Here is a 13,821-nt window from a genome sequence, read left to right on the forward strand (position 1 = left end):
ATCATTGCCCGTAATAAAGCAAAGCTACATACAATTCAACGCAATATCCTACTCACTGTGACTAGAGCTTGCCACACAGTCAGTAATCCTGCCCTGCAGGTCTTAGCAGGTACTCTTCCTCTGGACATGGAGGTTATTCGTCGCGGCCTTGCATACCGCATAAAGAGAGGAATTTCCACCACCATTCTGGATATAACACTCGATCTAGCTAATGACCCAAAAAACGAAATGAAACAGATTTACTCTAAGCTCTTCCAGCATTGGCAAAGATCTTGGGAGCAAACAACCAAAGGTGAAACAACTAAAAGATTTCTTCCACAAGTTATGATAACTGCACCAAAACCTCCTCCATGGTACTCACCAGGCCTTCACGCCTCGTTCTTCCTCACTGGTCATGGATCGTTTCGGGCCAAGCTGCGTGCCCTGGGTCTCACCGATTCTCCTCTCTGCACATGCGGTGACAATGAAGACTGGATTCACCTCATGTATAATTGCCCTCTTTATGATTTACCCAGAAGTCTCCTAATTACCAGAACTGGAAATATACCCAGTGGGCAGGAACATCTCTACATAATTGAAGAAACCAACTACAAAGCCTTCACTACTTTTGCCCAGACTGTATTTGAAATGCGTCAAATTCACCTACAGCAAACTGTTCAACGCACCCCCATCTTATAATGAACCCAAAACTCAATTCACAGAACATATCCTGAATGGAATCAAAGAAAACACAAACAGGATATTGATCTTTATCCTGACCTAACAGGAATCTCTCGACGTTCACAAAGGAAGCTATTTGACAAACCCACGAACCCAAAAAGGACTTTTCTACAATAGACACAAGAACTCCAAGCAATCCTCGAGCTTCATGAATCCATGTGCCTCCTCTCATTCCCTAAGAGAAGGTTATCCAAGTCCTCTACCCAGTGTGGGACACTGCTCATTGCCCACAAGTCACCCTTGGATGAAGATTAAATTGCTGACACTGGGCCCCTTGCCCAATGTGGCACCCACTCACTTGCCGGCACCTCTTCTCTTCAAGGTGTAGGACAATGTCTGATTTTCCTACTTGTGTAGGAACTCATATAAATACTCCTCTGGGAGTGGGACTGGCATTTTACATCAAATGCAGGGTCATGCTATTAGGCAATCTGACTTTGTGGGTCATTTGACCTCACAATCTTTTCTCTTCTTCCTGAGGTAGGGTGGGCTCCCCCCCAAAAGGGGGAAGCCCACCCTACCTCGCCCTCTTTCTTCTGCTTACCTTCTTTCTTCACCTCAATCTCTCACCCCTTCTCCTATTTCAAAAAAAAGGGAAAAAAAATAATTTTTTTATTTTTATTTTTTATTTATTTATTATTTTTTTATTATTTTTATTTTATTTTTTTATATTATTATTATTATTTATTTTTTTTAATTTTATTTTAATTTTTTTTATTTATTTTTTTTATTTATTATTTTTATTTTATATATATATATATTTTTTTTTTACTTTTTTTTTTGTTATTATTATTATTATTTTTTAAATTTTATTTTATTATTTTATTTTTTTTTTTTTGGCTCTCCCTGGGAAGCTCAGGCTAACTCCAGGGTCGGCCAGCCAGAGTTCTCTTCCCACATACCTGTTCCAGCTCCCAGTGCCAGTGACGGTAACTAGCGGTCTGTGGTGTTCCACGGACCCTAGGCTAAGCGGCCAGATGAACAACATAACCCGCACTAAGCAAACATGAATATACACTAACATAGGCTATCTGGCCTTGACAGTACTGTACTGTCTTACTTCACAAGAGATTCAAATGCGGAGTTGTGCAAAAGCACCGGTGCCGCTTGTCAAAAAAAACACTATGTCACACTAAACACAGTCTATACGGAGGTGGTACATGACATTTCTGAACACTGGTGGCATATAGAAGCAACATGAAGGAGGTTTTCAAAGCATTTTGGAAGAGCAAGTTGAATTGTCACGTACTGCCTTTGTTTATAGCTTGCAAAAATAAATCAGTCATGCATCAAGGGAACTGAACATGCCCTGTGCAATTCTCCATAGGCTCATACACAAACAGTTGCATTTCTATGCCTATAAATTGCAAATGGTTCAAGAAATCTTGTCAAACCACAGCCACAGAACTTTGCTATTGATATTCTTGTTCGCTTTGAGCAAAACCATTTCTTGATCATTGTTTTCCAAAGAGGCAACGTTTCATGTTTCGAGAAAAGTTAACTGACAGTGTTCAAATATGAGGTTCTGAAAACCTGTATTGCATCCAAGCGCACATTCAAGACGACCCAAGATTGAATGTGTGGTATGGCCTTATGGATTATCAGCCCATTCTTGGAGGATACCGTTACTTTACTTTGCTATTTTGTTTGTCGTTATTTTGGTTTTTAGGAGCATTAGCAACTAAGACCATATTGGTCCGGGAATATGCGGTGGTCATTCCCTGACCTTTCCGCATCCTCCGTATTTGGTGGTGATGGGCTCGAACCCCGGTATAATCAAGAAGCATGTGCTACGCACTGCTGCTCCTTCCCACCTGGCTATGGAGGCGCCTCCACTTTGCTCTCAGTTATTACAAAATCATTACGCACCCTGTTACACCTTGATAAACTTCTGGCATTTTCTGCCCTTAACTCGTGTGAATGTAAATGCAAAATACTCGTTCAGATTATCAGCATCCTGAGCAGGATCATCAACAGTTGAACCATCGATATCAAGTGGAGCAATCTGATTCATCCCCTTCCTTCTAGAGTTTATATAAATAAAGAAGTCCTTGCTGTTTTTCTTAGCATCCTTTGCCAAAGATTTCTTGTAATCTGCCTTCACTTGCGTAATCTCCTTTACTTGATTACAGACTAGCTTATATCTGCCATAGGCTTCTGTGTCGGCTGATAATTTATATGCATTCCATGCAGTTTTCTTCTCTGCCACATCTCATTAGTTCATCTGACATCCATTTAGGCCTAAATGGTGAACAATATTTCTTAATCAGAATGAAAAGCCAAGTAGCTTCCACAATTATTGGAAAAAATTATTGAAGGCAGCTATTCAACACAGCAAATTTTTAACGATGAGACTGGTCTCTATCGGAAAATGCCATATCGAACATACATCGCAAAGAGGAAAATACAATGCCAGGTTTCAAGGCTTGAAAAGATAGGGTAGTGCTCTTGCTTGGGGCTAATGAAGCGGGAGATTACAGATTAAAACCACTGCTTGTGTACCATTCTGGCCGTGCATTTCTGATCGAACCAAAGCATGGATATCAATCTCTCTCTTTGAGGATTGGTTTAAATACTGCTTCATTCCCGAGGTTTAAAAATACTGTAATGAGACGTTCCTTTCAAGATTTTACTTCTATTAGATAATGCTCCTGGACATCCTACACATCTAGATGATTTGAATTCGAACGTGAGAGTCATATTTCTACCGCCAAACACTTCACTCATCCAACCAATGGATCAGGGTGTTATTTCAAATTTAAAAGCATACTATTTATGCACATTTTCTCAGGCATCGTCTGCAGTAGATGAGAAAAATTTTACGTTGAGACTTTTGAAAATCTTACAATATTTATTATGCCATCTTAAACATTAATAAGGCCTTGGGAGGAAATTACTAAAAGTTGTTTAAATGGGGCATGGAAGAAAATATGCCTATGGCACGTAAAAGACTTTGAAGGATTTGAAAAAGATGAATCATATGAAGAGGTTACAGATAAGATTGTAAAGGTTGCAGAACTACTTCAGTTGGAGGTTGACGCCAAAGACGTGGAGTTAATAGGTAAAGAAGAGAAGGAATATCTAACGAAGAACCTATTGACTTGCAGGCAGCAATAGTGAAAGAAATGCTGACAAAGTTCAAAATGAACCAAGTGAGGAGCCGAGACGCTTCATCACCAGAGATGGAAATGGCATTTCGTGAAATTGCATCGGCAACGGTGAGGTTTGAGATGGATCCTGACAGAGAACGATTCTTAAAAGTTAACAGAGGGGTTTGTGTGCTTGATGTGCTTGCTGGCTACAAAGAAATCTACGATTAAAAGAAAAAAGCAACCGTCCAGTCAGCCATTAATATGTTCTTTCTTAAGGTGGCCGACCCCTTCTAAATCTCCACACCAGCATACTTATCAGCTGAAGATGTCAATTCTGGAAATGATGCCAGAGGGGTAAAATTTACTGACATTATACCTATCTCCTTTTGTTTTATAATTTTGAAATTTTTTAAATTGCACGCTTTTGTAATTTTTCCTGCGCATGAGATAAAAAATTGAATAAATAATTCTATTTACACGTTCGTTGAACATTTCTTTTTTGATTCAATCAATTCAGCAAGCACAGTTGCGAGTGCTGCACAAGCATGGAGGAAATTCTGACTTATATAAAATCTGACTTATGTAGAGTTCTGCAGAACGCAACCCTTACATAATTCAGGGAGTGGCTGTATCTGTGTGACATGTCTCTGATGTCCCAATATCTGCCTTTGATGTCTTGATCAGCACTTCAAATTCAAATTTATTTTCTACACTTCCAGCATTGGTGTACGTGCAAGTATACATGCACCTATTCTTACTTACTCTAACATAGCCCATGTATTTATTTGTTTTATGGCTCCCACTAGTCCCTGAAACCTCAGCACCCCACCCTCCAGGCCACTGCTCATTCTAATAGAAGCAGTGCAAGAATCACTTTCACTTCTTCCTGCAGCTTCTTTTAACCTTTTAGTGTGAATCCAGCCCCCAAAACTAGCAGTTTTCTGACCCACTTAACACTGCCTCAATAGCATCAGCAAATGCTCTTGCTCCCTTCTATTTAAGTGTATTCCATCCCTATAGAAGCAGTCTCTCCTGTTAAAAAGCACAGACCATGCTGAGAAAAATTCTACCCCATGAGCCTTACACAATCCCTCCAGGGCCGAATTGACATAATTCTCTTAGAAAGACTATGTGAAAGACTTGATTTATTCCACCAAGGTGTCTAACATTGCCCTCTTATGTACATGAATCATGCAAGAAATTGCCACCGTTAGTGCAGATATGTTGGAGCAAACCTGGTCTGAAATAGAGAAGTTTGGACATTCTTCATTGTTCCAAAGGAGCTGATATAGAAGTCTGCTTACTTTTTTATTATAAACTGTTTTAGTTTTCTTTTCCAATAAGTTAACATTTCCTAGTGCACTGGGTTTTCTTTTGCGAGACATTTAAATTTTTAAAATCAGGGATGTTCAAAAGGGATACCCTGTATGTTCAAATATACTTTCTGTATATTTCCAAGCATTATTATTTGATATTAGCAATTTTGCTTGATGGTGAACACTGCAGTTCAAGCAATTCCAATGGCTCACTTTAATTTGAACGATGAGATTCAACTGTTGGAACAGAGAAGTTAATTGCATTTTATTAAAATACTGTGTGCACATATATGCAGAAACAATAACATACATAGAAACAGATCTGCGAGATTTGTAGTGTTCGACAAATTACTATTTCTTTTTAATACGTAGTGTTTTATAAATGCCATTTTACTTGAATATGATACCATGATAAGGACAGTATACAATAAAGAAAACTATAGTAAACGATAAATTGTTTTATTTACATCTATAAAAATTACCAATTACAAAATAAGAGGTAACCGTCTTCTCTTCGAACTTGCAGTATCTAGTGCCGCTTTCTGAAAACTAAATATAAAACATATATATTATTAATTGCAACAAAAGTAAGTTCATCAAAATATTTTAAGGGGAAAGAGGAAGTATATCTATACACAATAATTAAAGTTAAGGCTGGTTTTTTCTGTGTAAAGTTTACACATTATTCCATCACTGTTATGGAGATCATATTTCTGAGCATAACAGAAGGTTGAAATAAGTTTGCCTCATACTACACTCTCCTTTAACTTTTCCTAAACAAAGCCAGATAGCAAGTTTTCAATAGTTATTGGAATAATATCTTTTGGAATTTCAAAAAATCAAAATTAGTATGTTCTTCTGAAGAAACTGCTGGCATAAAATGAAATTCATTAAACGTGTTAAATTTGGACTTAAGTGATTTTGTAACTAACTTATAAAACAATAACTTAAGTATCTCTGTCTAGGATCATTTCCATTACTGATAGTTAGTAATCACAAAATACCTTGGTACCATGAATACCTAAGGCCTATTGCACTGGTTAAAAAAATAAAAAAATAATAAATAAATTTTAAAAAAATTTGTGCCTCTGGAGCAAAAATTGGAGATGATGAAATTGATCCACTGATTTCAAAAATACCAAAGTTGTCTCTATCGTCTCCATTGAAAGATATACTGAAATTTTAGTAACTTAATGAATCACCAATTTCAAACATCATACAATAATAATATATATGCTATCTTAAAAATGAGTCTTATTCCTTTTAAAATACTTTAATCAACCATATGTACTACATACATCCTATTTCCTTAGAAAAGTCTGTCACTCAGGAGAGTTTAATAGCCCATTTTGCTTTCCCCCTTAAGAAATCTGTGGTAATATCCCATCATGGCAGTATCCCAGTGACCTCAATACCACCTTTTCACTGAGGTTATGTCCTGATGAAAGTATTCCCTTGCTCATAACTTTCATTTCCAAAATTCTGAGTAAAAAAAAATGAGATGGGAATGAAGAAAATGAATTTTCAAAGACATTTGGCAACTCTCCACATCTTTACAACATTGCAGTAAAGTCAACCAGAGATTCATAATTATAATTTTTATTCCAAGAAATCCATGCATGATTGCTTTAAATGATTGCCAAGCAGATAGTTCAGTGTTTCTAGCATTGTTTCAAAAACATTATCTTTGAGTAGTTTCTTTATTTGAGGGACAATGAAAATTCCTTCTTTCAGTTTTGCATCTATTAAACTGGAAACACTTGTCTTAGGTAACAGAATCCATTTCCTTCTTTATCCAGAGCATTAAAAAAATTCTTCATTAATCTAAGCTCTATATGCATAAGCAGAAGAACCTTTTCTTGGTTCAACCAGTGGAACATACTTCATATTACTTCTTCCTGGTAAAAATTCCTCCCTCTTTTTCCTCTGCCACACAATATGTTTTTCTGTTGCACAACTGTCTCACAAAAATAGAAAAAAAAAAAAAACAGTATTTTTTGAAACTACCTTGTAGACCAGTGAGTAATCCAATTACCTGAAGATCACCACAGACATTTCAAGCAAAGTCATGGTACCTTATTGGACTTAGGAACTTGGACGTACTTTCATATGTTTCTTTCAAGCCTACAGCATGAAGTAGAGGGAATGCATTTCCGTTGTGCAGCAAAACTAATTTTAAACTTAATTTTAAGGCATCAATAAGTATATGCCATTCATTAGGATGATGTTTAGTGCCCAGTTCATTCAAGAAACCACTAATAGCATTATAGAAGCATACTATCCTTCATAATGAAATATTTTGAAAGCATTCTGACATTTTCAATATAGTGTAATTTTAGTCCCTGCTTCAAGTAACTTCCACTGTTGTCATCTAGAGCCAAGGAGTTCTGCTTGCTCTTTAAACAAGTTTAAATATTGAACTAAATCATTTAACCCTTCTTGCTTAATTAAGTGCAATGCACTCTAATTTTGATGGTGGTAGTCAAAGTAAATGGCAAAGCAAAGTCTGAAACACAAGAATTCTTACTATATTCATCACTGCATCCTTTAACCCGTGATTTTGAGGGATCTGGTACCAGCAAGTGTTCATTATATGGAATGGAACTTATTGCAGATGATATGTTAGGATATTTGATGCTATGCTTCCCTTTTCTGGACATCTCTGATATTTTTGTCATTCAGAAATAGCAATTGTCAATGAGGTTGTGGAGCTCTTGGCACACCACAGGAACAGAAAAAGGCACACTTTTAATTTTCCCAGTTAGCTACGTCCTCAGATTTGTGGTTCAAGTATTATAGCACATATGTGGAACCCAAGTGTTGCTCTGATCACCAATCTTTAAACCAAAGTACAAAGAATATGCACATTTAGTAATACTGTAGATTTTCCCTTCTGATATTTGTGTAAACTGTCCACATACATAGCAAAAACTGTTGGGGCAATTCAGACACTTCCTTTGCTTCTGCTTAAAGGGACAGGAACAGTCAAGAAACATCTGCTTGTTTGTTAGTTAATAAAAAACTGGATCTACAACAGAATTTACCTGGCAAGCAACAATTTGAGATCAGCTATCAACAGCAAAAGATGTATAGGCAAAAGATTGATTTGCATTTTAATGTTGCATTAATTTGTAGCTTGAGAAAATTTGTTTCGAAATAATACCATGTTCCTAAAAAACATTAGTGATTCTTTGATATTTTAACCTGTATAAAGGCAAAGATTATCAAACATTTTCAAAGATATGATTTCATATCAGAAATCACATTCACCAAAAAAAAAAAAAAAAAATCCATAACTTCTTACTTTTAAGATTGCTATTTACTTCAATATTTTTGATTCAAGGTAGATTCAATAAGCCATCTACCTTGACTATAAATATGATACACTTATATAAAAAATTGTAGTTTTTATTATACTCACATAAATGTCTGTATCTTATTTGTGTAGGTCCAGCCCAATATATGGTGAGGTATAGAAGCAATTTAAAGTAGCCAACTAAAAGGTAAACGTGGATATCATCACAAAACTGGAGCATCTGGCCATCACTGAATTTTTCAAAAATGAAGGGAATGGACTAAAAGTTATTCATGAAAGTTTTATGAGACGATACTATTCTTTCTGAATATCAAATAAAATATTTGTCTAAGCAAATTAAACAGGATCAAGATTCCACAGAAGATGGCACCTGCTCAGGAAACCAAAAGAAGTGACAAAAATGTGGCAAAAAATATTTACTGGATGAAAGACCAAAGCTTCTGGTGGGAGCTTTGTGAAATCTCCCACCAGAAGCTTTCAGTGAAATCACCTGAAACTGGCTAACTTGGCCACAGTGTAAATATAGCCCATAAAAAAATTGGTTATGCTTCTTCAAAACTTCTAATATTTATAGTATTCCTTATGTTGAGTGTCTCAAAGTGCAGTGATATACAGGGCATCCATAAACATTCTTTACAAAAACTAAAATGTTATTATATGAATAGTATACATGATACACACCTGAATTCACATCCAGATGATAGAGGATATCTCCAAGTTTTAATTAGAAGTGTTCGACATTACTATTAGTTACTCTACAAATGTGCCACCTATAATTCAATTCTTCCATGTTCAGCACAACATATCCCTGTCAACATGGCTTATTGTTTCATAAATGCATTGTTAAGTTTCATAATGGTTAAAGGCAAGATTCTGCAGAGAGTAAAATCTAAAGGAGTTGGATCAGGGAATAGTAGGGGCACAGAACCATTTCCAAAATGCTGTGTTCAGGTATGCACAAACTTCTTTGTGGTAATGTGGCAGAGCTCCATCTTGTTGAAAAATCAAGTTGCTATCATTGTCATCCTGCAGTTGGGGCTATTATATTATTTGGTTTTTAGGAGCATTAGCAACTAAGGCCATATTGCTCCAGGGATATGCGGTGTCATTTCCTGACCTTTCCGCATCCTCCATATTTGGTGGTGATGGGCTCAAACCCCGGTCTAATCAAGAAGCGTGTGCTACGCACTGCTGCTGCTGCCCACCTGGCTACGGAGGTGCCTGCAGTTGGGGCATGAGGAAAATCTGTAACATGTCTAAATATATGAGCTTGTGATGGTAGCTTCTCAAAAGAAGAAAGGTCTGTACACTGCAAAATGTATGGACCTTTCGCCTTCTTGGAGTTGGTTAATTTTGCTATGATTATGGTTTGCAATTATGATGCCATCTACTGTAGCACACATTTTCTGGTTGATGAATAAAAACTTGAAGATATCCTGTATCACCTAGGAGTTGTTTCAGGTTTGTTTCATATACCCTATTCACACAATAACATTTTAGTTTTGTAAAGGAGGCTTGTGGACATCCTGTATACAGGAAAAATTAAGGTTTATCTTCTTTTTGCAGGGCTATGATCATAGGGTTCAATATTACAGTGCTTACTGACAAGGATACAGTAAAATTACTACTTCTTCATGTATGAAACAGAATTTGTGCTTCATATAGAAGCAATCACAGTATCTTCTCTGTAAACTGTTTTTAGCATTTAACGGATTTTTGTTGCATTTTTTCACTGCTCAGTAAAATTATTTTAAAATTCAATAGAGCATACAAAACACCTACTCGACATGCACTAATTCAGACTGACTGCAGATAAATGAATGGTTCATGCACTACTATGTCTAGATGAGTCACTGAACATGTTGCAATAAGTCACAACTAACTATGCTGCTGCAATTTCAAGATACATTCAGTTTCCAAACTTTTTTTTATCACACCTCATACTCTTCTTATTTATTTAGCCTTAACTGCATATATATAATCTTTATTGAGGTAAGAAAAACTACATACAAATCCCTCCACAACATAGGAATGCCAGGGGTAAATAAATAAATTTTCTGTTAATACTCTGGGATAGCTACACAGTCAAAGGAATTCATAAGATAGAGAGAATACAAGAAACGGCACTGTATTTAGTAGTCAAGCAGGCTCGAATCATGGTCACTCACAGCATGTGTACTTATGTACCCTCACACCTGCCCATTCGGATAGGAAGAAGACCAGATTAATCAGTGACAATTAGTGCACTGACGTAACTTTACCCCTTATCAAAGAAACATTTAGCTTCTGATAATAAATGCTTTGTATACACATACTTCCATGGGAATTATTGGTTAACATTTATATATTACTCTAATATTAAATATTTTTTTAAAAAACTTACATTTCTTTTTGCCTTTCTTCTTATTAAGCTGAAAATAAAAAAAGTTATTTAAAAAAAAATTGAGATTTTTAAAAATTAAGAAAAATGCTGAATGAGTGAAATGAAGGAACATCAGGCTGCTTTTTTATGTTGATTCATTTACAAAGAAATAAACTCCTTTACCTAATATAATTTCTGTCATAACCTGTCAGAATATTTTCCCCCTAATATAATGTTGTCATTACCGAACATAACTACTTATATAACCTGTCAGCATGCTTTTATTTAGACCTTCATTTTAAAAGCCTGAAATAAAAACATACTGACAGGTCGTAATAATGATCAGGACACTGTAATTGTAGACGTGATATATCCTACCCATGCTTGTCATTGAAACTGCTTCACCTAGAAAGGATGGATGATTTACCTGAAAATCTATGCATAACTGGGATGTATATGGATATAAACAATTAGCATGTCAAGCTAATCAGTGTAGTTGGGACTGCCCTGACATAAGAATCTGAAGATACTATAAAAATCTTTATAAATGTTAGCAGGAAAATAAAACAGTGAGTGACAGACTGTCTAAGAGCATACAACACCTTTAACACAATAAAGCAACATTATATACAGTTGACAAACTTTGAAACCAGTCAATCATTGGGCTGGCACAAGTTGGATGGCTGCTGTTCATGTACATGATATCTGAACAGCTAGATATTGTTGGAAACAATGTCCAATTGTTTCTGCTAGATTTCTAATATTGTAATGCCATCCCTGTCTGTGCTGGTCTTGAGAAGTGCAATTAACAGACAACTCTGAGAAATAGGCTCATTCTTGCTGTCTGTTTCCACATCTGCTTCTGATACCACTCCAGTATCATGTCTTCAGTGATGAAGGGAGAGAGCTACTTGCAGAGAAGAATGGTATTGTGTCATCTTCAGTGATGAATCACATTTACTTTTGGGATCAGCAATGGCTATATGCACATCTGAGAACAAAAGTAATGCAGCATGCATAAGGGGGTTGCATACTGGGCCAACACCTGAAATCACAGTACAGAGAGCCATCAGTTACAATAATTATTCATCCCTGGCTGTTATTTATGGCACATTGGCAGCATGACATTACGTCGCAACTATTCCAAGACCAATGCCTCTACCCTTTCTATGCTTCATCCCAAATGCTATTTCTACCTGGATATGTCCACTCACATATAGGTGTCTACATGATGTGGACATGCTTCTTGGGTTTACATGTTCAGCAAATCTGTCATCCACTAAATACGTTTGGTATACGATTGGATATTCAATGACCTTCAATGTTCATTAACATGGTACAAAGTTCAACAAGATAACATTCTCCACCTATTTGACTCTGTACTGCAACAATTGGCTGCTTATATCACTGTTCAGCAAGGTTGTACTTCATATTGACATGCATCACATTTTTGAGGATATACTGCTGAATTGATACACAAAATTTAATCATTTCTTGTCTACAATAAATATCTGTCAGTGTGGATAAGACTTATTTTGAGCTGTAAGCATTCACTCCTTTTAGATGGAGAAATTTCAGTGATGGGCAGTGATACCACAAAAAATATATACAGAAAATCACATACTTTCTTTGTCACCTTCCTCTTCTTCTTTATATGCATATCCTAAAAAAAAAATTGTTTCTTAAATTTCTGCAAATTACCTTAATTAGGTAAAATTTATTAGTTCAAACTTCTTAATTTACAAAAGAAAATATGAAAAAGTTATTTTATCCAAAACTTGGTTATCATATTTTATAACTATACCCACACAGTGAGCATAGTTATAAAATAATACATATTTGTAACTCTAGGTTTGAAATTTATACACTGCTAAATTGTTTGCATATAGAAATCACGTGACTTAAAATTTAATCTAAAAATTTGAATGCAAGAACTCAAAACCCATCCCAATAAATTGAGTAGAAAAAAGAATTCACTTAATTTTTTATTAAGAAATTTCAAATCATCTTCAGATTATTAAATTTCACTCTGTGAATAAGACTACAACAGAAACAATAATGCTCTATTACAACGATTTCATAAGTAATCCTACAGTAGCCCTAAATTATAATGGAAAAATTTGAATTTGATGAATTAAATCTAAAAGTGAAAAAAAAAAATCAAAATAAACTTCCTTATTCCTTTAGGAAGTCTAAATAAATATAAATCAGAGTGTGCAAGTGCCCCTTTCATAAAATAAACAAACAGAAGAATTTTAAAAGTACAAAATATTACCTGAACATCAGCATCTAGAGCAGAGATATCTTCAAATCTGGCTAGTCCACCTAAACTAGAAACTGTATTAAACTGTCTTGCTCGATGCTATTAAAAAAAATATATATATATATATACAAATTATGAATGTGCCTGTTAATAATATGGCCAATTTCAGAGTTTAAATGGAACTGTTTTTTCATATAAGGTAAATGTAATATGCATGAGATAAGCAGAAACCAACACCACAGCTTACTGTTTTCTTTATATGAATTAATAAAAATAGTGAATTAATTAAAAAAACATTACAATTAAACTATGCCTACAATGAAAATTTCAAATAGGCAACATTGCACTGTTTGACACTGTCATCATTTTTACATTATAACTCAAATTCCCAAAATTATTGAGCATTTCACAACTTTGCTGTTTTGTCTAGGTAATGATAGTTACTGTACAATACAATCACATAAACTCATTGCTCCAAACAAGATATTTCCACTTTAGCCATTACAGTTATTATGAGATGTGTTGCTGAGCGTGTTTTTATTATGAAGTTCGATAAAGAATGATCATAATTTTTCATGAGTAACCATACTGATTGCTATTTCTAGCTGAACAGAAATTTAAGATCAAACCAAGCTGCATCACATAGCAACTGCACAGCTGACTTACACGTACAGTGTGACCGTGGCAGTTGGTCAAGTTTATGCCTGTTCAGTTTTGCCTATGTAACAATGAAGATGACATGCGAGGAACAG

At 35.4% G+C, this 13,821-nt stretch overlaps 1 protein-coding gene across 1 annotated transcript in view; it reads right to left on the minus strand.

Moving 5' to 3' along the window:
- Positions 1-5,571: 5,571 nt before the first annotated feature.
- The window catches only part of LOC150089964 (neuroguidin), an 81,384-nt gene continuing 73,134 nt past the window's right edge, over positions 5,572-13,821 (minus strand). Inside the window, exons 10-13 of the mRNA XM_090368927.1 lie at positions 13,082-13,168; positions 12,431-12,469; positions 10,828-10,855; positions 5,572-5,677 (exon numbers count right to left, since the gene is read on the minus strand). Coding sequence (XP_090225053.1) covers positions 5,658-5,677; positions 10,828-10,855; positions 12,431-12,469; positions 13,082-13,168 — 174 coding nt within the window. The 3' untranslated portion in view covers positions 5,572-5,657. The remainder of the gene's footprint in view (positions 5,678-10,827; positions 10,856-12,430; positions 12,470-13,081; positions 13,169-13,821) is intronic.

Source organism: Mastigoproctus giganteus, chromosome 2 (assembly GCF_048544385.1).
Source record: "Mastigoproctus giganteus isolate SK-2022 chromosome 2, ASM4854438v1, whole genome shotgun sequence".
Classification (NCBI taxonomy): Eukaryota; Metazoa; Arthropoda; class Arachnida; order Uropygi; family Thelyphonidae; genus Mastigoproctus; species Mastigoproctus giganteus.